The sequence below is a fragment of the Pristiophorus japonicus genome, chromosome 7, assembly GCF_044704955.1.
Source record: "Pristiophorus japonicus isolate sPriJap1 chromosome 7, sPriJap1.hap1, whole genome shotgun sequence".
NCBI classification, from domain to species: domain Eukaryota; kingdom Metazoa; phylum Chordata; class Chondrichthyes; family Pristiophoridae; genus Pristiophorus; species Pristiophorus japonicus.
This window is the reverse complement of record NC_091983.1, coordinates 188,143,016-188,167,041: the sequence shown is the minus strand read 5'-3', so window position 1 is coordinate 188,167,041 and position 24,026 is coordinate 188,143,016. Positions and strand designations below refer to the sequence as shown.

Below are 24,026 nucleotides of genomic sequence, written 5' to 3'. Positions count from 1 at the left end.
ACCTTACCTCGTGGAGTCATTACTAGAGTGCTTACAGACACAATACTTATCAATACTTTAAGCAATACCAATCTAATCTGGTTATTAATTCATAATCTGCTTGTCAACTAAACCATTGCACATATAGCCAATAAGATACAAGTCCGAGACCAAATTTATTCCTGCCGATCTTCAACTTTCCTGGAAGAAGTATTCACTTCCTATTTGGACCATAATTGTGGAGGTGGAAATAACTTCTACAATTTTCAAAGCATTAAGAGCCCCCTTTAGGAGCCCCTTACCTTTATATCACTGTTCGTGATTTATCCCAAAGAAGCCAAATCTGGTCCTCTGGGATAATTTACATCAATATTATACCAGCTAGATTTGTAAAAGCGATAACAACTTCAATACAGCCACTAATACTTTCCGGGATCATGGGGGCTATAACCCTGAGAGCCTTTTGATAGCAAGATTTAAAAAGCTCATCACACGTCTTCCCATTTAAAAACAAATACTTTTTCTAGGCTTTTACAGCAAGTGCCTCTTCTTGACTTTAGTTCTAAAGAAGGAAAAGATTTATATTGCCCAATACAATCATCCATCACTTTGAGCATAAATATACCAAAAGAGTAACTGTTAAATAGAAAAGTTTGAATTTTTTAGTTGTGTACATATATCTAGACTTGCCCATGTGCTGTACTGAAATCAGTAAATTGCATTGACCCTAACCTATTATTACATTACAGATTAAGCTTGATAAGGAGCTGAAGGTTCTTTACAGGAGAATGTTTGAGCCACTTCATGTCCCTCCAGATTTGTTCCAAAGACTGACTGGACAGTTCTGCAGCATTATGACTCTTAAAAAGGATCAGACTTATGCTGCAGAAGATAAAACATCTGTTGACGATCGACTTAGTGTCCTACTAAAGGGAAAGTAAGTCAATAACAAATTCTTGTTTCTGTATTTAAAAAAAGCAACTTGAATTTATTCAGTGCCCTATGATATCCTCAGGACATCTTGTAGCACTTTACATCCAATGAATTATTTTTTGAAGTACAGTCACTGTTAGAACATAAGGACATAAAAAATAGGAGCTGGAGTAGACCATTTGGCTGATCTGATCATGGACTCAGCTCCACTTCCCTGCCCGCTCTCCATAATCCTTTATTCCCTTATCGCTCAAAAATCTGCCTTAAATATATTCAATGACCCAGCCACCACAGTTCTCTGGGGCAGAGAATTCCACAGATTTACAAGCCTCTCAGAGAAGAAATTCCTCCTCATCTTATTTTAAATTGTCGGCCCCTTATTCTGAGATTATGTCCCCTAGTTTTAGTTTCCCCTATGAGTGGAAATATCCTCTCTGCATCCACCTTGTCAAGACCCCTCATTATCTTATATATTTCGATAAGATCACCTCTCATCCCTCTGAACTCCACTGTGTATAGGCCCAACCTACTCAACCCATCTTCATAAGTCAACTCCCTCATCTCCGGAATCAACCTAGTGAACCTTCTCTGAACTGTGTAGACAAAAGCTGCAGCCAATGTGTGTGCAGCAAGATCCTGCAAAAGCATAGAATGACCAGATAATCTGTTTGGTGGTGTTGGTTAAGGGGGAACTATTGACCAGGACATGAGATGAACTGCCTGCTCTTCATCAAGTAGTGAGATCTTTTACATCCAACTGAACACAGAGACAGTTGAACATCTCATCCAGAAGACAGCATCTTCAATAGTGCAGCAATCCTTTAGTACTGTACTGAAGTGTCAGCCTTGATTATGCTCTCAAATTATTGGAGTGGGGCTTGAACCTTCTGACTGATGGGCAAGAGTGCTATTGACTGAACCAAACTGACATTTTACTCTGTGTCTCAACCTACTAATTGTTTTTCATCTAGTGCAGTTTTTGAATCATTCTAATTTATTCAGTTTATGCTGCAAAATTTAAAAACTGTTCAGGCTATCCACTTCAAAATGTATGTAGTATAGCAAGTGCTGCAATAACTTGATTTAAAAAAAGTACTTGTACTGTAGAAAATGTCCCATAGTGCTTCATAGAGTCACTTTGTACAGATCTTGTCCCAAATTAGCAGCAACAAATGAACTGGTTGTTCCTTTGAAAATATAGTTCCCTATTATATATGAGAAATACTGTCCATTTCTCTCATTCTTAAGTGTGTTTTCAGTAGTTTTCCCCTTAATCGCTTCTGCCACTTGCTTTTTGCCCCAAAAAAAGATTTGTATTTTTATAGAGCCTTTCTGACCACCGGATATCTCAAAGCGCTTTACAGGTAATTAAGTACTTTTGGAGTGTATTCACTGTTGTAATGTGGGACATGTAAAGTGAGGAGCTGGTATAAAGCCAAAAAAATTATAAATAATAGCTACGCCTCCGCAAGGATCAGATTGGGACCTTTCAGCAGCTGGTTGATAAATTCCGCACTGCACCATGTGAAATATTTTACTTCCATTTCTCATGCCATCTCAGAGATGCACCCAGAGGCAACAATGTCCGAAGTGGTGAATACCCCTCACATGCATCTCCACTGAATGCACCATGCTCATCTCCATCGTAGCAGAAATATGGAAAGTCTGAACTACATCACCGCCACTGTCTACCTAAGGAGTAATGGGATGAAATATGAAGTTTAATGCTGGTGAAATATTCACAGCTTGTCAGAGGGCTAACTTATAACTGTAAATCTTATATACTACACCTGATAAGTTTTGCCCCTCCCTGTCAGACCATGCACCTTCAGCTATAAGGGCACACAAAGGAATGGGCAGAACTATGGCAGATTAAGTTCAATGTGGGGATGTGTGAGGCCATCCACTTTGTATGCCAAAAAGAAAAATCGGAATATTTTCTAAATGATGAAACACAAGGAGTTGTGGAGGAGCAAAGGAGTTTGGGTGTTCATCTGCACAGATCACTAAAAGCTCGTGCACAGGTACTGAAAAAGTAGTCAACAAATCTAATGGAATGTTGGCCTTTATCACAAGGGTGTTGGAATACAAAAGTGAAGAAGTGATGCTTCAGTTACATAAAACATAGAACTGTATTTTCAAAAGACCAAGCAGTTCATTGGTTGCTTCTGAATGCTGGTTGTTTGAGACATGTTCAGATGCCATCTGGAGTAGTGTCCAGATTTGGGTATCCAACCTCAGGACAGTGATATTGGCCTTGGAGGGGATACAGTGCAGATTCATCAGAATGATGACGGGCCTGAAAAGTTTACATTATGAGGACAGTTTGCATAAACCTAGTTTGTACTCCCTTGCTTTCAGAAGGTTGGGGGATGGTCTAATTGAGGTCTTTAAAATGATAAAGAAATTTGATGTGGTATGTGCAGAGAAACGATTTCCTCTGGTGGGTGATTCCAGAACATGGAGTCGTCATAAAATTAGAGCTAGGCCATTTAGGAGTGAAATCAGAAAGCACTTTTTCATAGGTTAGTAGAAAACTGGAAATATCCCCCACCACCACTGCCCCCTGCCCCCCCCCCCCCACCAAAAAGCCTGGGGTAATTGAAATTTTGCAAACTGAGATCGCCAAATTTTGTTAAGTAAGCGTATCAATGGATATAGAGGCCAAAATTCAGCCTCCCAGTAAGGTCTGTTACCACCAGAAAGCGGCAGCTATGCGGCGGTGTCGAATGGTCACCGATTTGTAGTCGAATAGCTGCCGCTCACAAAATTTCTCCCCGGTGGTTTTTCTGGCGGTCCCCACTTCCGCCCTGCTGCTGCCGAACTGTCATCAAATCACGCACCGCTGATGTCCTGCCCCGCAAGCAAAATTCACCTTGGAAGACCTTCCAGACGCCGCTCGGTGCCCCCGACGGTTTTTTCTGTCGGTGCACTGTGTTTGCACTGTAGGTAAAATGGCGGTGCGGCCTCCATTAGCAGGGAGTGTGCACTGCCGCGGTCGCCATCTTTTTTTGTTTTGTCAACTGACTGCCAGGTACGGCCCGACAATTATGCCCCTGAGTTTGGCCGGTCCACCAACAGGCAGCCTGTCACCCACTCTTGGGTGCTAGGCCGCTGACCCGGCCGAAACCCTCCCTGGTGGTGCAGTGGACCTAACTTAAAAAGCTGCAGAGCTCGCAGTGGCTCTTCCCTTTAACTGAAGGGGAGAGACCTGTTGACGCGCCAGTGCGATGATGTCACCAACCCGGCGCTGATGACTGACAGCGACGGATACTCCGCCCTCTCCCAACTCCGCCCCTCTTATGACAGACAATCCATTCCAGCCCCCACTTCTGCCCTCATTATGACTGACTTCCGCCCCACTCGGGGAAAAAAAACGACAAAGAGCTGAATTTTGCAAGATGGGCCGCCACATCCATTGCGGTGGCCAAATCACAAGAAAAACAGTAGTTGCAACCCATTTCTGGCGGGAGTGAATTTCAGTCCCATGGAGTTAATGGAGGTGAGGTACAGATCAGCCAAGATCTAACTGAATGGTGGAACAAGCTCAAGGTGCCAAATGGCCTCCTCCTGTTCCTACATCTTTGATCACTAATGCAGGGCCCCAGTGAATATTGGCATGTACATTCATGCCTGTGATTCCCCACTACAATGAGTCCCTGATCTTAGCCAAATCACTGTGGGGCTCTCCATAGGGAAGGGGAATTCTGAATAAGTGTCAGCACCAGGCTGTTCTCGTATCTTCTAATGGCCAGTTCGGTGTGGCATGGCATAGTCCTGCTATTTTTTTTCCTAACAGTACATGTAGTCCAGCGAATAGGTCTGAGGGCCATTTTTACCAAAATAATTCTCCTGATACATTATAAATAAGAGCTTCCTCAGAGTGACTGACAGACAGAAATATAATTTCAGGACTGAGATCATTTATCTGAACTATGATGTGATTACACTCCGGTATCGATTGTTCTTGTGTAACGTACCTACAGTCATTTTTTTTACTCGACAGGATGAAAGTCTCTTATCGTGGGCACTTCTTGCACAACATTTACCCCACTGCTTTCATCGACTCTCCTGAATTCCGATCAACTCAGATGAACAAAGGAGAAAAATTTCAGGTAGAGCTAATAGGAGTACATTTTACCAGTTTGGGAGTGTACACAGACGGTGCATGTGAAACTATTGTGTGTATAAAATCATGAGTGCAATAAGAGTGAGTCAGTGCTGAGGAATGGAGAATTGGAGCTTGACATTAAAGTGTTTAAGGACCTCTAAAGCACAGTGCCAACATGCTTTGGGTATGTGCGTACTATACTAGGGAGTTATGCATGCTTTGTAACCACTTATTTTTCCTATTTTCCCTTTAGTCTTTGTTTTCTCGAATAAAGCTACCCGTTACAAGAATACAAGATGTTAGTAATTCCAGTGACTAGCTGTCACCTACATCTATGATTTCCCGAATACATGTTCTAAAAAATATTTTAAAATGTCTCTCTTCCCTCCCCACCCCCGCCCTTTTCTCTCTCTCGCTCCTACACCCAACCCTTAATCAAGGGAGCGACATACGATCCAAGCCCTCTGTCGGTCTAACTCTGCTGTTGACCAGTGACTACCTAGAAGCAGCCTTTTTTCCCTTCCCTGCGTGGAGTCACATGGCTCCCACTCAGTCCTGAAATCCCAGGTGAGATGGATTGTACCATTCTTTGCTTCCACTGGCCCACCCACAATGAGTGGATAATCAACCTGCAGCATTAAACCAGCATGTCTGTCGAGTTATAGGATTATTTTCTAGCTCTCTGGGGACCAGTGAAGCTGTAATGCATTCAGTGTTTGACTGACTTCATAATTTGTAGTATATTTCGAGAACACTGGAAAGAGAGAGATGTGTCCTAGTTCTATTTATGCATGCTCAAAATCATTTTACTCGATTTAAAATTTTGAATGTTCGGGACACCCAGGATTAACAACTTTGTTTCCATGCTTAAAATGTGTGTAGTTTTATATGATCTTGCTTTGTTCTTCATTACTAAACTGCTTTAATTTTATGTGGTGAAATATGCATCCGTTTTAAAGGTGACTTTTGCTGTTTTCGCCACCCTTTAAGTAATATAAACATATGGATGCTTAACCCAGTTCTTCTGTGGTTACAAAATAGATTTTTTCTCTAACATAACTTGAATCTATATAGTTTAGTCTTGAAATTTTGAAGTTAAATTACAATTCCTAATTTTAAGTGTTTAGGCAAAATTATTGCTCCCATCCTTTGCAGACATCTGTCAGATTGTCTTCAAAAGATATTTTTTGAATGTTGCAACCAAGTAACCGGATCCCAGAACTCCATTGCTATGAAATCGGATGCCAGTTGGAGAGGGAGAGCAGCTTGTGGTGATTTACGGTTTGATTTTTCCTTTGTTCCTATGGGGGTGAATCTGGCCTCCACCTGACTCCTCCCACAGCAGAACAAGTGAGATCAGTAACTGTGGAGAAAAATGAGTTAAAAAACTCATAGCTCGGCCTCTCCACGGTAGAGTAAAATGTAGAATTTTCAAGATGCTGGTCGGGTCACATGGCATCCCCATAGTTTTAGAAGAACAGAAATCACCTCGTGTGCCCCCTGGGATTTCCTCTCACACCTCCAGTCGAAGACCTATGCATTAAACGATCATTAGCGGAGGGGTAACCCATGATGCCTCATGTATGGTGGATTCAATTATTGCCAACCACTGGGACTGAACCCATGTGTGCTTATTATGCCATTAGCATTTTCGTTTGAGATCAAGGTAGTTTTTACTCTTTGCAGTGTCATGAACCGTTATGATTCCTTACACTGATGTACTCTCTCTTCAGGTAACTATTGTGGCTGAAGATAATTGCAAGCTTTTGTGCTGGTCTCGAGAGAGGTTGACTTTCTTCCTGGAGACTGAATCGTTTCTTCATGAAGTGTTTAAGTATCTGATAGGCAAAGATATCACAAACAAGCTGTATTCTTTGAATGACCCAACGATAAGTGACAAAGTAGGTATTAGACTTGTACGCTTGAAGTTTAATATATACATTTCCTGAGAGGTGGAAATTTGATGACGCATTAAAGTTGGCGAGTTCTAAAATATTTTGCATGTAAAATGTAACTTGAGAATAAAAAGTTCCTTTTTAAGAACAGACATTTAAAAATATCTAATATAATGACATTAATTGATCTCCCATAGTGGTGCACATAATGAGTCATTATTAAGTCTTAAGTACATAAAAGAAACTATGTATAATATATAGAACATATAATGAACAGGTTGTGATGTGACAAAAAGAAAAATGTGGTGGGTTTTATTGTGTGGTAGTTTTTAACCTTTTCACTAACCCAGGTTTTTATGTTTTTGGTTTCTAAATTTTTTGCCTCTCGAGTAGCAAACCTTGCTTGCTGATGGACCCATGGGTGCCAGATCCTGTCTGGTATCTCACCTATTCTTAATGTGCGAGCCTAAATATTAAGTGGTAGCAGCCTAATCTACTGCACTATTGCAAGGTCCTGTTCTCACCCAATGTCCACACATTCTAGCACATGTCTACAGACAGCAGTTGGGAATAGGAATCCTAGCTAATTATTTTTTTCCCCTCCCTAACTCGGGTTATTGTAACACTCTAACTACTTTCCTGGCTGAGAACTCCGCATAAGCCAGGGACCAAACGTGGGACCCAGTGGACTGTATGGGTTGACTGTATGAGTGGTTCATGAACTAATTCAGGAGCTCTATTAACCTAACCCAGGTTTATGAATAGCCCTTTTGTTGAAGTGTACCTGCAGTATATTTTCACTTGTTATCTTCTAACAACGCATTTCACGTGCATGTATATGAAATGTGTTAGAAAGATAAATCACAAAATGGATGCTTTCACCCCAGCAACATTGAATGCAAACACATCACAACTCTCAAAATTCAGTGCGGGTGATGAGTTTCTGTGCAGTTATGCTTGGTCAGGAAAGTGGTTGCATTTAAAGCTTTAATGTTTGACTAACCCATGTATACACTGCAAACTGAGAGGACAGACTTAAGAAAATCACAACAGACTGGGTACAATTCTGAGGGACTGTAAACTGATAGAACACAACTTTCAAAGGCCATTCATTAGTGAGACTGACTGAACATTTTAGCAGGCAATTAATCCTGCAAAGAAAATTATTGGCAAATTGAAATGTTTCTGGTTAATTTGTTTGGCATTAATATTACATTATGTTCAATTAGCTACCGTGTACAGTTGCTGTTGAGTCACATATTTGTAGTTGCTTATCGTGGTCTTTAGCTGCTTTGCACACGCGAACATGATGCACACTGTTGGGTATTTGGTGACATCATGTCACCCGTGCATTTCACATGTACAGCACGTTTAGGAAAAAGATTTCCAGTGACAACTATGAATTTGGTGAGTGGGTAATAAGGCTGTAATTAATTCCCACATTACAACAGGGACTACACTCCAAAAGGACTGAATTGGCTGTAAAGCACTTTGAGACGTCCAGTGGTCGTGAAAGGCACTAAATAAATCCTTAATTTGAAGGATTCAGGTAACACATCAGCCTTAAAAAAAGGTTTAAGGATGTTAGGTGAACAACAAGAGGACCTGTTTAGCCTTGCATACCTCTATGCTATTTCAGTTACAAGTAGCACTGAATTGACACAGAAGACAGGAGCTAGGAGAGAGATTAAAAAGCTGGACCTCTTTGGATTACTGCCAGTGCCACGTACTAATGAGTACAGAAATAGGAGGATAGAGAAGATGAATGTGTGGCTAGAGAGATGGTGCAGGTGGGAGGGCTTTTGATTCCTGAGTCACTGGGACCGTTTCTGGGGGAGGTGGGACCTGTACATCTGCATCTCAACAAAGCCAGGAGCAGTATCCTCGTGGGGGGTTTTGCGATTGCTGTTGGGGAGGGTTTAAACTAGCTTGTCGGGGGATGGGAACTGGAGAATAGATTCAGTGGGGAGAGAAGCAAAGCTAGAATTGGGCAGCAGAGAAGTAGAAGTAGAAAATGAATTCGGAAGACAGAGGAAACAAGGGCTGGAAAATAGACAACAGGGAAGTTTGGCAATACTAAATGTTATATACTTCAATGCAAGGAGTATAGGAAATAAGGCAGATGAGCTGAGAGCACAGATTGACATTTAGGAGTACAATATTATAGCCATTACTGACACATGGCTGAAAGAAGGGCAGGTATGATAGCTCAACATTCCTGGTTACAGGGTCTTCAGACAGGATAGAGAGGGTAAAAAAGGAGGGGGGGGGGTAGTATTGATGAAAGAAACAATTACAGCTGTGAGAAGGGATGATATATTAGAGGGGTCATCAAATGAGGCCATATAGGTTGAATTAAAGAACAAAAAAGGGGCGATCACACTGCTGGGCCATGTACTATAGACTCCAAGCAGTGAGAGGGAGATAGAAGAACAAATATGTAGGCAAATTGCTGAGCAGTGCCAAAACTATAGAGCTGTAATAGTGGGGGATTTCAACTACCCTAATATTAACTGGGGAAAAGGGTAGTGTGAATGGTACAGAGGGTGCGGAATTCCTAAAATGTATTCAGGAGAACTTCTTTAGCCAGTATGTAACAAGCCCAACAAGGGAGGGGGCGGTGCTGGACTTGGTTTTGGGGAATGAAGAGGGGCAGGTGGAAGGGGTATCAGTGGGAGAGCATTTTGGTGCTAGTGATCATAATTCAATAAGATTTAGGGTAGTTATGGAAAAGGACAGAGATAGACCAGGAATGAAAGTTCTCAATTGGGGAAAAGCTAATTTTACTAAGCTGAGATGTAATTTAGCTAAAGTGGACTGGAAACTACCTACTTGAAGGTAGAACAGTGGGAGGCATTCAAGGAGGAGATCCTGAGGGTACAGAGCAAGTATGTTCCCTTTTAAAAAAAAAAAGTGTGGTGCTAACAAATCTAGAGCCCCCTGGATGTCAAGGGATATGCAGGGTAAGATAAAGAAAAAAGGGGAAGCTTATGACAGATTACGAGAACTCAATACTGCAGAAACTCCAGAGAAGTATAAGTGCAGGGGTGAAATTTAAAAATATATCAGGAAAGCAAGTAGGGAGCATGAAAGAATGTTGGCAAGTAAAATCAGGGAAAGCCCAAAGATGTTTTATAAATACATTAAAAGCAAGAGGATAATTAGTGTGGGGCGGGGGGCGGATTCAGGTGAGCATAAATGTAAAAAGTCAAAGAATAAGGAGAAGGCAGTGGATCAGGGTAGCACTGGGGGGAAATAAAAACCGGAGCGTGCCAGGAAGGGACAGAATGTATAAACATAAAAGTGATTCAGAAAGTGGGGTCAAAGCAGGAAAAAAATGGTAAAAAAACAAATTTCAAAGCTCTTTATCTGAATGTACGTAGCATTCCTAACAAAATAGATGAATTGACAGCACAGATAGATTCAAATGGGTATGATCTGATAGCCTTACAGAGACGTGGTTGCAAGGTGACCAGGACTGGGAACTAAATATTCAGGAGTATTTGACAATTCAGAAGGACAGACAGAAAGGAAAAGGAGGTGGGGTATCTCTGTTAATAAAGGATGAGATCAGTGCGTTAGTGAGAAACTATATTGGCTCAAAAGATCAAGATGTTGAATCAGTTTGGGTGGAGATAAAGAATAATAAGGGGAAAAAGTCGCTGGTGGGAGTAGTCTATAGGCCCCATAACAATAGCTACATTGTTGGACAGAGCATAAATCAAGAAATAATGGAGGCTTGTAATAAAGGAACAGCAATAATCAAGGGCGATTTTAACATTCATATTGATTGGACAAAGCAAATACGCCAGGGTAGCCTTGAGAAAGAGTTCATAGAGTTCCTTGAACAGTATGCTGTGGAGTCAACCAGAAAGCAGGCTATCTTAGATCTGATATTGTGTAATGAGACAGGATTAATAAATGATCTCACAGTAAAGGTACCTCTAGGAATGAGTGAGCATAACATGGTTGAATTTTAAATTCAGTTGGAGGGTGAGAAAGTTGGATCACAAACCAATGTCCTAAACTTAAATAAAGGAGACTACAAAGGTATGAGGGCAGAGTTGGCTAAAGTGGACTGGAAAAATAGATTAAAGTATGGGACGGTTGATGAGCAGTGGCAGACATTTAAGGAGCTATTTCATAACTCGCAACAAAAATATACCCCAATGAGAAGGAAAGACTGTAAGAGAAGGGATAACCTCCATGGCTAACTAAGGAAATAAGGGATGGTATCAAATTGAAAACAAGGGCATACAATGAGGCCAAGACTAGTGGGAGGCCAGAGGATTGGGAAACCTTTAAAAGCCAGCAAAGAACGACCAAAAATCTGATAACTGATATAAAAGTAAACAAGCAAGAAATATAAAAACAGATAGTAAGAGTTTCTACAGGTACATAAAAAGGAAAAGAGTGGCTAAAGTAAATGTTGGTCCCCTAGAAGATGAGACTGGGGAATTAATAAGGGAGAAGAGGGAAATGGCAGAGACATTGAACAAATATTTTCTATCGGTCTTTATGGTAGAAGACACTAAAAACATCCCAATGGTGGATAATCAAGGGACTATAGGAAGGGAGGAACTTAATACAATCACTATCACTAATAGAAACATAGAAACATAGAAAATAGGTGCAGGAGCAGGCCATTCAGCCCTTCTAGCCTGCACCGCCATTCAATGAGTTCATAGCTGAACATGAAACTTCAGTACCCCCTTCCTGCTTTCTCGCCATAACCCTTGATCCCCCGAGTAGTAAGGACTTCATCTAACTCCCTTTTGAATATATTTAGTGAATTGGCCTCAACTACTTTCTGTGGTAGAGAATTCCACAGGTTCACCACTCTCTGGGTGAAGAAGTTTCTCCTCATGAAGTAGTACTCGGTAAAATAATGGGACTAAAGGCGGACAAGTCCCCTGGACCTGATGGCTTACATCCTAGGGTCTTAAAAGAAGTGGCTGCCGAGATAATGGATACATTGGTTGTAATCTACCAAAATTCCCTGGATTCTGGGGCGGTCCCAGCGGATTGGCAACTCCCAAATGTAACGCCCCTATTTAAAAAAGGAGGCAGACAAAAAGCAGGAAACTATAGACCAGTTAGCCTAACATCTGTCGTTGGGAAAATGCTGGAGACCATTATTAAGGTAGCAGTAGCAGGTCATTTGGAAAAGCATCATTCAGTCAAGCAGAGCCAGCATGGTTTTATAGAAGGGAACTCATGTTTGACAAATTTGCTGGAGTTTTTGAGGATGTAACGAGCAGGGTGGGTAAGGAGGAACCAGTGGATGTAGTGTATTTGGATTTCCAGAAGGCATTCGATAAGGTGCCACATAAAAGGTTACTGCACAAGGGGTTGGAGATAATATATTAGCATGGATAGAGGATTGGCTAACAGAAAACAGAGAGTCGGGATAAATGGGGCATTTCTGGTTGGCAAACAGTGACTAGTGAGGTGCCGCAGGGATTGGTGCTGGGTCCTCAACTATTTACAATCTATATTAATGACTTGGATGAAGGGACCGAGTGTAATGTAGCCAAGTTTGCTGATGATGCAAAGATGGGTGGGAAAGCAAATTGTGAGGAGATCCCAAAAAATCTGCAAAGGGATATAGACAGGCTAAATGAGTTGGCAAAAATTTGGCAGATGGAATATAATGTGGGAAAATATGAGGTTATCCACTTTGGCAGAAAAAATAGAAAAGTAAATTATAATTTAAATGGAGAAATACTGCAAAGTGCTGCAGTACAGAGGGACCTGGGGATCCTTGTGCATGAAACACAAAAAATTAGTATGCAGGTACAGCAAGTAATCGGGAAGACAAATGGAATGTTAACCTTTATTGCAAGGGGGATAGGGTATAAAAGCAGATAAATCCTGCTACAACTGTATTGGTGAGGCAACACCTAGAGTACTGTGTACAGTTTTGGTCTCCGTATTTAAGGAAAGATATACTTGCATTGGAGACTGTTCAGAGAAGGTTCACTAGGTTGATTCCAGAGATGAGGGGGTTGACTTATGAAGATAGGTTGAGTAGGTTGGGTCTATACACATTGGAGTTCAGAAGAATGAGAGGTGATCTTATCGAAACATAAGATAATGAGGGGGCTCGACAAGGCGAATGCAGAGAAGATATTTCCACTCATAGGGAAAACTAAAACTAGGGGACATAGTCTCAGAATAAGGGGCCGCCCATTTAAAACTGAGATGAGGAATTTCTTCTCTCAGAGGGTTGTAAATCTACACAATTCTCTGCCCCAGTAGACAAATTTTTGAGCAATAACGGAATTGTCATGTATCCCACGTGGCTACTGTTTGTACTCTCACAAGGTGTGCCACTAGAGGGCACAGCAGTGGGAGACTCGTAGGTTACCTGTACAGGTGTGCTTGGTCTAGTATAAAAGGCAGGCCACCAGGTGTGATCCTCACGCTGGAATTATCAAATAAAGGACTACGGTCATTACAGTTCAAGTACAACACATTGCCTCGTGGAGTCATTATCAGAGCATCCTAGGACATAACAGTTGGCGATGAGATTACAGACTTTCACGCGAAAACGGCTACCCTTGGTACGTTGCAGCAGTTCGCCCATGGTGATGATTGGGATGCCTTTGTGGAGAGACTCGACCATTTCTTCACAGCAAACGACCTGGCAGGAGACAACCCGGCCACACTGGCTGGCAAGCGCAGAGCTATCCTGCTAACCAGTTGTGGGCCCACCGTCTATGGCCTTGTCAGGAACTTGATGGCACCAGAAAAGACAACAACCAAGACGGATACCACAGTCACACTGCAGAAGGTCGTCTCAGTGAGCCAGGCATTCATGACCTCGACCTGCGGCACTAGGCAGATGACTCATCCCCAGGACTCAAACCCGGCAAGTACTGTGCACAGAGTGGTGCCTTTTAGAGGCTGGACAGTAGAACGCGAACCTTCTCAGGATAGAGAGAACAGGCCCCTGAGTCCCTTAACTCAGAGTCTGCTGAGGGGGGCTAACCAAGTAGCCCCATGCTGGCGTTGTGGAGGGAATCACGGGGCTCACCAGTGCCGTTTTAAAGACTATGTATGTAAAGGCTGCAGCACAAAGGGCCACCTCCAACGAATGTGTAAGAGAAATATGACTTACTGTGTCGATGAAGTCTGCAAATGGCCATGAATCCAGCGCGAATTATGAAATGATAGGCAGAGAGGCAGCTCAGCCCCACGATGAGGTATACAGCATGTTTACCTGCACCTCCGGATGTTGTCCATTGAGGATGGAAGTCGAGATAGATGGCGTTCCAGTCTTCATGGAAGTGGACACGGGGGCGAGCCAGTCAGTAATAAATCATGCAGCCTTTGAGAGGCTATGGGACAATCAAACTGAACGACCCGAGTTGGTCCCGGTTCAGGCAAAGCTGCGCACCTACACCGATGAACTCCCAGTCGTTGGTAGTGCGGATGTAAAGGTACTCCATGATGGCGCGGTGCACAAGTTACTTCTGTGGATTGTTGCAAGTGCAGGTAATGGACCAACGCTACTTGGATGGAGAAGATCCATTGGAAGTGGGAAGACTTCACCCCTCCAGCGATCGATGTCCTCCATGCTCCGAGGCAAAGCAAGCCCTCACCTGAGGTTGGATCCAGCACCAAAGAGCAGACCAGCACAGCACCCGAGGCACAGACCGCCCAGCACAACTGTATGGAGATGATCCAGCTGAGACAACCCGACCTCACCTTCCAGGCTCCAGTGGCAGGACTCCGGAGGAAGAAAATCGGATCCAAAGGCGACTCCTCAGCTTTGGTGGCAGAACCCGGGGAGAAGAGGATCGCCGTAGTCGACATCGTGAACAAAGAAAAGATGGCGCCTGAACCACGAGGTGATGCGCTGAAGAAAAAGATGGTGGCGGCCAGACCACGAGGTGCAGCGCTGATGGAGCAACAAGTGGTACCAAACGGAGAAGAAGATTGGGGTAAAGAAAGCAAGGCTCTCTTAAAGGAGGCCTGCAACCCATCACACTTAAAGGGACAGTTCCACACACTCAAGCGATGTAATAACAATTGTGAGTTAGAGATAAAATGTGTAACTGATGATCAGAGTTGTGTACATGCAACGAGCAAGAAAAAGTCGCGCGATCGCAATCGGAGCTACAGGGTATTCACAATAAGTAATGAAACGTTGTGCGAGGTAAGATTTCAACTGCACACAGCCAATGCAGCGGGCAAACATCCATCGGGAGCACACAGGTCCAGCGAGCTACCCAACACTGTGGCCTGCGTCCTTGGGACCAGAGTTATGCACCATGGAGTTTGGCCACAAGCAGCCAATACATACAAGCTGCAGAGCAAGCGATCTCAGGAGGGCAATGGGACCGGTAACGATACCGTGCCCCCGATTGGCTCCGCCTCTCAGGCACTCGATGGCACCAACCGCCATGAGCCTGAAAGAGCAAACTGTGCTAAGGCGCAGCCCCCAGACCCCATCGCCACCAAGCCCATATCCGGGAACGAAGAGTCACCCGCAAGAGTTCTCCCAAAGGGGACTGGGACCAGCCAGGATCCCAAACCAAACAATGCCCAGGCTAGCGAGTCAGCAGTTCCCTGTGCACTGCTGGACGACAGCTCCTGAGGGAGCAGCAGTGTTCCAGGGTGCAAAGAAGGACAGGGAGGTCACAGGCATCTATGAACCTGCCCGACGCTAGGAGCAGGCAACTTGAGCCAACTGGGTTCCCACTGCCAGCACTGGGCTCCGCGCCACCACCAGACTGTCTGGACACCATCCAGCAGTTCTGGAACTAGCTTGTCCTTACGCACTGGTTACCGATCCCCGGTACGTATCGATAATGTATCTCACCAGTCTAATGTACTTGTCTCACAACTGAACCACAAATGTAATGCAAACTTGTTTTTCTGGACTTGAATGTATATGAATGCAATGAGCCTCCGGCATAATCTATATGTGGAGGGTGTGGGGGGGGGGGGGGGAGATAATGGAGTGGTCAGGGACACACACAAACAGCACCACCAGCACTCTACTGCCAATGAAATACCAACCACTCACCCAAGATTGAAACGACCCGCCAAGGGTCAGTCAGATAGAGCTAAGCCCAGAGCACAGTCAATGCAGAGGCGATTTGCACTAAAGACTTGGGGGAGAGTGATGTCATGTATCTTACATGGGTACTGTTTGTACTATCACACGGTGTGCCACCAGAGGGCACTGCAATGGGAGACTTGTAGGTTAGCTGTACAGGTGTGCCTGGCCTAGTATAAAAGGCAGGCCACCAGATGTGATCCTCACTCAATAAAGGACTAAGGTCACTACAGTTCAAGTACAACACATTGCCTCGTGGAGTCATTATCAGAGCATCCTCGGACATAACAGGAATAAAACATGAGACCGGGCAGGGAACTGGAGCTGAGTCCATGATCAGATCAGCCATGATCTTATTAAATGGCGGAGCAGGCTCGAGGGGCCCAGTGGCCTATTCCTGCACCTATTTTTTATGTTCTTATAACTAGAGTAAGAGTGGGGCCCTTTAGAGACCATAAAGGAAATCTGTGTGGAGGCGGAAGATATGGATAGGATTCTTAATAAATACTTTGTATCTGTTTTCACAAAAGAGAGGGGCAATGCAGACTTTGCAATGAAGGAGGGCAAGTTGTAAAATTAGACGAGATAAACATAGTGAGAGAAAAAGTATTAAGGGGCGTAGCAGCTTTGAAAGTGGATAAATGTATAAAATGTATCCCAGGCTGTTAAGAGAAGCAAAAAAGGAAATAGTAGAGGCTCTGACCATCATTTTCCAATCCTCTCTGGCTACAGGCGTGGAGCCAGAGGACTGGAGGACCACTAAAGTTGTACTTTTGTTTAAAAAGGAAGACAGGGATAGACCGAGTAATTACAGGCCAGTCAGCCTAACCTCAGTGGTGGGAAAATTACTGGAAAAAATCTTGAGGGATAGGATAAATCTTCATTTGGAAAGACATGGATTAATCAAGGACAGTCAGCATGGATTTGTCAAGGGAAGGTCGTGTCTGACTAAATTGATTGAATTTTAACCTGGCAGGTCGATGAGGGCAGTGCATATGATGTAGTGTATATGCATTTTAGCAAAGCTTTTGATAAGGTCCCAAATGGCAAACTGGTCACGAAAGTAAAAACCCATGGGATCCAGGGCAAAGTGGCGAGTTGGATCCAAAATTGGCTCAGAGGCAGGAAGCAAAGGGTAATGGTTGATGGGTGTTTTTGTGACTGGAAGGCTATATCCAGTGGGGTTCCGCAGGGCTCAGTGCTGGGTCCCCTGCTTTTTGTGGTATATATCAATGACTTGGACTTAAATGTTGGGGGTATGATTAAGAAGTTTGCAGATGATACTAAAATAGGCTGTGTGGTTGATAATGCAGAAGAAAGCTGCGGTCTGCAGGAAGATATCAATGCACTGGTCAGATGGGCAGAACAATGGCAAATGGAATTCAATCCGGATAAGTGTGAGGTAATGCATTTCGGGAGGTCTAACAAGGCAAGTTCCACAGATCCCTGAAGGTAGCAGGCCAGGTAGATAAGGTGGTTAAGAAGGCACATGGAATACTTATCTTTATTAGTCGAGGCATGGAATACAAGAGCAAGGAGGTTATGCTTGAACTTTACAAAACACTGGTTAGTTTGCAGCTGGAGTACTGCGTGCAGTTCTGTTCACAACATTACAAGGAAGATATGATTGCACTGGAAAGGGTGCAGAGGAGATTTACAAGAATGTTGCCTGGACTGGAGAATTTTGACTATGAGGAAAGGTTGGAGATGCTGGGTCTGTTTTATTTGGGACAGAGGAGGCTTGGGGGAGACCTGATTGAGGTGTATAAATTTATGAGTGGCCTGGATAGAGTGTCTAGGAAGGACCTGTTTCCCTTGGCAAAGGGATCAACAACCATTCGACATAAATTTAAAGTATTTGGGGGGTGGTATAGAGGAGATATGAAGGGAAATTTCTTCACCCAGAGGGTGGTGGGGGTGTGGAACTCAGTGCCTGCAAGGGTGGAAGAGGCAGGAACCCTCACCACATTTAACAAATATTTGGATGTGCACTTAAAGTGCCATATCCTACAGGGCTACGGACTAAGGGCTGGAAAATGGGATTAGGCTGGATAGCTCTAGGTCAGCCGGCGTGGAAATGATGGGCTGAAATGGTCTCCTTCCGTGCCCTAAATTTCTATGATTCTAAGACACTGTGGCATAATTACAGAATCCTGTCACGATTGATGAGGAGGATGTCGGTGTATTATTTTACAGTGCAGAGATACGATTTGTGAAGGAAGTAAGACTCCGCTAAATGTTATGATGGTTGGATCTGTATCTCAGTAATGAATGGTGATTAAGTTATTCTGACAAGGCTTTGTTTTTGTTGAAATGTAATTAGCCGAATGTAATGGGAAATATTAGAGCATTGCAGGCAGTACTTCATTATCCACTACTGCCCAGATTATCATTTATTATTTGCATTAGCCCCTGCAATCTTAACAAGCAAGTCTTCAATGATCAAATTAATTTCCTTGCTGCATCCTTCATTCTGCAGCTAGTTGATAAGACCCAGCAAAGAAACAGTGTTTGGATTCAGTTAAATTGCTGTTGATTCTGTAGCAGTCCGATCAGAGTCATGGAAATACAAGTCCTAAACCTTTATGAAGCAAAGTTAATAACCCTGTATTATGTAGTATGTGTTTTCCAGCCCAAAGATTGATAGAAAAGCTACAAAGGCTAAGAACCTTACATAAAATTGAAGGGGAGGGAAAAGTATGTATTTTTTAATCCCTGTGTTCACCCACCTCCACAGTATTGTATTGCCATTACTAAGCCATACAGACCAGACAGTCCCAATTTTTTGATCCCTGGTCTGTGTTAAATTACTTGGTGTCATCCAGGGCAGCAGAGTACTGTAACTGGTCCGAGTTCCTGGGCTTGAGAGTGGAAAAATTGATAAAGATTCCCATTGGTAAGCACTATTTGCCAACTCTTGCTGGAAAGTGTGTGTGTGTGTGTGTAAACAACAATGGGTAAGGACAGGATCGGACTTGGCTTTGATTCCCTTGTAGTGGAATAGCCTGCTGTCATTCACGATCCAGGTTCACACATGGAGAATGGCCACTGGAGAGCTGATGACACGGGTAGAACTGTACCCCACTGGGGGTGAATGGGAGGCAGAGAGCCAGCAAGCACTAGGTCCCAGTCAGTAGATTACTGAATGAAGCGAGTGTTTAAAGACCATGAGAATGTAGAGGCTGAGGATAAAGAATAACTATTCTAATACTGCAACATGATTTTTTTTTTTTAAACTGCAAGTATTATTTTTGTGCATCCTGTTATGAATCAATAGTGAGTTTATTTCAGAAGTTGTGACCCGGAATTTCCTCAGAAGTGCAGCGGAAGCTCTGTTTCCATGTTACTGCCATACTTTGGGCGAAGTTATGGCGAGAGAGTGGTCGCAACTCCGAGGAAATTCCGGGTGGATATTTCAGATAAAGTATGCACCTTCTACAGTTTTGTTAACACACAGTTACTGGTTTAACATGTTTTATTCACTGGATATTATGTGTTTTGGACCCCTCATCTTCCCCACCCTCTTCTCCCCACATGTTATTTTAAAGGAATGCTTCAATCCACACTTTGAGATTTAAATTGGACTTTCTAGTTACAGACGAGTCTACTGACCCCCCTGGAAGGTTAGTTCCCTTATTGTAAAGCACACCATATGTAGGTCACAGTACATGTTGCTAGTGCTATTAATATGCTTCACTTGAATTTTGTATCCCTGAGAATAGCTGTAAGATATTTTAGCACCTTGTGATTGTTTCCCTATTATGTTGTCCAATAATAATTTAGCAGGAGATGGATCCAAGTGAGGCTGACTTGGTGCCAGTATCCAGTGCAGACTTGATGTACACTACAACTAATTTTTTTCCAACAAAACAGGGAGCTAAACATAGGGAAGACTTTGTAGACAATGTATCTATTATCAATAAGTCCCAATCAAACATTAATAAAAACAAACGGGTCTACACAAACAACATAAAAACTTGTATACAGTGTTCAACAATGGAAAAAGGTAAATAAATAGAGTGGGAAGTACACCACTTAAGGGTGGAATCTAACATCTATGTTTGAACTGGAATCGATAATTGGGGCCTGTTGTATTTTGAATTTTTTCTTGACCAGGAGCAGAACCGAGTCAGCAGGGACCCAACTATTGCAGGTCTGCGAAATGGGGAGGAGCTGAGCAGCCCAAAAGTTTCTGTTGAAGAGGGGTCTTTTGTTAAACTGTTGCCTTGTAGCCCAGAACCTTTTAATAGCGAGTTATCTCAGATATTTACCCTCGACCGAAAGGCCACCTGAGTTGCCCTCCTGTACCATGTATCTGCAGTTGGATCTGTGTACGACTTCCAGTTTCCAAGAATGGTTCTGGCAATCATAAGAACATAAAGGAACAATCTAACCTTGCCCCAGGGATCTAGTATTAAGCTTGAATCGCCCAATATTGGAGTGGGGGTTGGAGAGGTGTTGAGGGGAGTAGATTCTCTTAACTGGAGGTAATTTTGGAGGAAGGAAAATAACTTTTTCTATTATTTCAGTTGCCCCACAATCTAAAAATATATAGAGCAGGGTGCCCAACCCTTCCAGTTCAAAGTTGAAAATATTGTCTTGAGTGGTCTTGTGTGGCAGCTGGAAATGTACCTCTCTTCATTTTCGAGGCATAGGCCAAAATCCATAATCACAAGACTGTCCCAGAAATGTGAGGGGTGAGTAAGGTGCCATAAATAGATTATCGTCCAGGTATTCAATAGTAAGTAAACCGTAGTGAGAAATAATGTTGTTCTGTTTATCTTTTATCTGAAAATCCAGTATCCTTTCCGTTACAGACCGCCAAAAAGTTTGAGCGACAGCCAAGTCTATGTTCCCAACTTTCAATGATGAAAGTGAGAAACAGTATGGCCAGTACAAGCGATACAGAAGATGGGCTCTCTCATTTTCTACATGGAGGTTCTACTGCTTCGTCAATCCGTGAGCACCAAATAAATGGCACTTTTCTTCACCTTTCTTGCACGTAATAAGAAATTGTGATGATTTTCAGCATACGATCGCACACAGTCAAATTAACTGTTGCCCAAAGTATGAATCAGGCTTAACCAGGAGGTTTGTTTCATTCAGACCAAACCGACTCATAATCATCAAACAGAGCTTTCAGAACCCTTCCTCCACCACCTTTGCTGCTAACATGTCCTAAAATCCTTATTGATACCTTAATATGATCTATAAAAGGAATGTAACGTACACTGCAGTCCCTAAAGCTGACATCTAATGCGTGCCACTCATGACACATGCTCTACACAGAGTCCAGCTCATATTCTATTTCCCCTTTGACACCAGTCATCAACCTGGTACTCCGTGCTTCCCAAATAATTATATCCTGCATCCAGTTATGAGTTATTGCAGGCCCTAGCCACATGCACTTCAAACTGACCATGATGCCCGACCAACAAACCACTTTGGCCACTTGCATTTTTAAGAATATAAGAAAGTTTAGAGTGTTAAAATACTTTTCAGTCCATCAAACCCATTCCTTCCACAGATCATATAGAATAATCTGTATCACAGAATCTAAACCACCCATGAAATCTTCTGAGGAAAGGTTCTGAAAAGTTTTTTCCCTGTCCCTTAAGGTAAATCGAGCAAAGCTAAAGAATATTTTTCTACATTTCCAGCCTGAAGTAGTACAACAACAAATAAACATTCGCTCTTTTTGTTCCTCAAAAAAGTGAAACCTGATTTTAAAACTTTCAAAGCAGATTCATCCTTTTTGACATGGCCCCTCAGTTGGTTCTGTCTTCTGACCTAATTCCGTGGCCATCTGTACAAATTCAAGGTTGTTATAGTAGCTGTGTGCTCCCTTGTGTGTGTCTGTGGATTTTTTGTGCTTGAAGTTAACACTTTATGTTGTTCTCATTTTGTAAAAAGGAACTAACCTGCAAGACTGCTCTAATTTGTCTGAGTGGAGTCAACTGCTGCACTTTGTTCATGCTCGGTCCAATTGTGACTAACTACATAGTCCCAGGTACTGGAACAAAAGGTCTCTGCATTATTATAAACCCACAATGTGAATTGTTCTAATTACAGAGAAACCTTGATTAAATCACTAGGTCTTGGAGGGAAAATTCATTTATCAAAGATGTTGTCATGACTCATGCTAATAGAATGCCCATGGAAGGCATTGTACCAAAAGGTTGTGAGTTGAAGCACTGCTCCAGGACTTGGGCACATAATCTAGTCATTTCAGTGCAGTACTGATGGAGTGCTGCATTGTCAGAATTGGTGTCTTTTTGGGGAGGACATAAAAGATCCCATGGCACTACTTAAAGAACAGAATAATATTGTTGTTAATGCACTGGATAATAGAACTTACTGGGGCTGAAATTCAGGGCTGTTACCTCTGTTTTGCGGCGGCCATGCAGCGGAATTGAGTGTAAACTTATTTGAGTTATTGGTTGCTTTTCTGTATTTTCCCTTCAACAGAGGACGATGCCAAATCCTAATCTCCCGCAAGTGTTAAGGCAGCCTATTGTTTCTAGCCAGATTTCAGTGGTTGCTTGTCACTCAAATCTGCCTACTTTGTGATCAGTTTCTTTTTCTTTCAATTCTTGACTAGACTGTTGTACTTTACCTTTTGAAGAAGTGGTAAATTTGGTATTATGTATATCTACCTGTTTGGAGAATGTGTAACCATTCCCTTGCTATTCTCTGATTTAATGTTTTTATACGAATGTCTAAATTACAAAATTCTGTACTGCAGCGAAATAGGCAGAATAACCAACACTGTAATGCTCATGGCTCAGACGATAAATGTTCTGTACCATGCGGTACTAAGCCGTAGCCACGTTGATCGTTGGTCTGAGTGATTTCAATGCAGATGTTGCCATTGCTCTCTCGGCCTTCAGTAGAGAAGGGGTGAAGGGAGAAAATCCCACAATGTTACAGTAGCAGTGACAAATATATGTAGGTTTTAAAAAAACGCATTTTTGCATGAGCTTGGAAAAACCTTCTTGTGTGACCTTAAGAGTTGTCAGTCTGTTGTAATTATTAATCAGGGATGTTTGTTGTGTAATTAGCGATGAGCATCCAAATTGTTTTGAAAATGCGCATTTGATATCTGAAATTGTGATGATCTGAAATAGTGTTTATTTTTTAAGCACGAAAAAGATGCCCGCATCTTTCTGTTCATTAGAACATAAGAAATAGGAGCAGGAGTCGGCCATTTGGCCCCTTGAGCTTGCCCCGCCATTCAATAAGATCATGGATGGTTTGTTGTTCCTTCCAACAACAAACACAGGAAGCCCCCCCAATGAGGCATAAATACTATCTGACTATTTACACATGCACACAACTGTCATGATAGTATTGCACATGATAGACTGGGAAACAGCTGGCAAAATGGGACCCTCTGTGTACAATGAGATACGTTTCTTAAGGTGGTAATGAATCGCATTGAATTTTCTATCACCAAATCTTTGCTAGTGGCCCTTTCAACTTCAGATTGATTTAAATTTGTAGATTTTGTTCCCATGTTATCTCTTCAGTTTGGATCATTTTCAAAACACAAATGTTTGCTCATCTCTAGCAGTTGAAGGTTGTGCATGTAACTACAGTTAGTGTATCCCTTCACTGCACAAATGCTGTTGCACCAGTGTTAAAACTTACTGCAATACTTTAATATTGGCTGGTATTAACCACGTACATTTGAATAAAACAAGGCTTACTAATGCAAGACTTTTTCTTTGTTCCCCAAGATTTCAGGTCAACTGCGCGATAGCTAGTATCTTTGAGAAGTAATTTATTCTTATGTTTTCAATCAGATAAGTCCAGCTCCATTTAGGCAACTGATCATAAGTAGATTTTCAATGATTGACATCGATGGATGGATAGATAGAAAATTTTTATCTACAAAGATGCCTTAAGCTTTCAAGTAGGCCTATGGAGCTGGGCAACTAACCGTTTCTAAGGAGGGGATAAACACATTTTATCATCGATTTTCACAATTATAATTATAATACTGTTTATTTCTGTTACACTCCATTTTAATTTGCAG

At 42.5% G+C, this 24,026-nt stretch overlaps 1 protein-coding gene across 1 annotated transcript in view; it reads left to right on the top strand.

The window, feature by feature from the left end:
• popdc1 (popeye domain cAMP effector 1) overlaps positions 1-24,026 on the top strand; it is a 91,933-nt gene that overhangs the window by 57,929 nt on the left and 9,978 nt on the right. The window contains exons 7-10 of the mRNA XM_070884243.1: positions 729-916; positions 4,919-5,027; positions 6,757-6,924; positions 20,806-20,947. Coding sequence (XP_070740344.1) covers positions 729-916; positions 4,919-5,027; positions 6,757-6,924; positions 20,806-20,947 — 607 coding nt within the window. The remainder of the gene's footprint in view (positions 1-728; positions 917-4,918; positions 5,028-6,756; positions 6,925-20,805; positions 20,948-24,026) is intronic.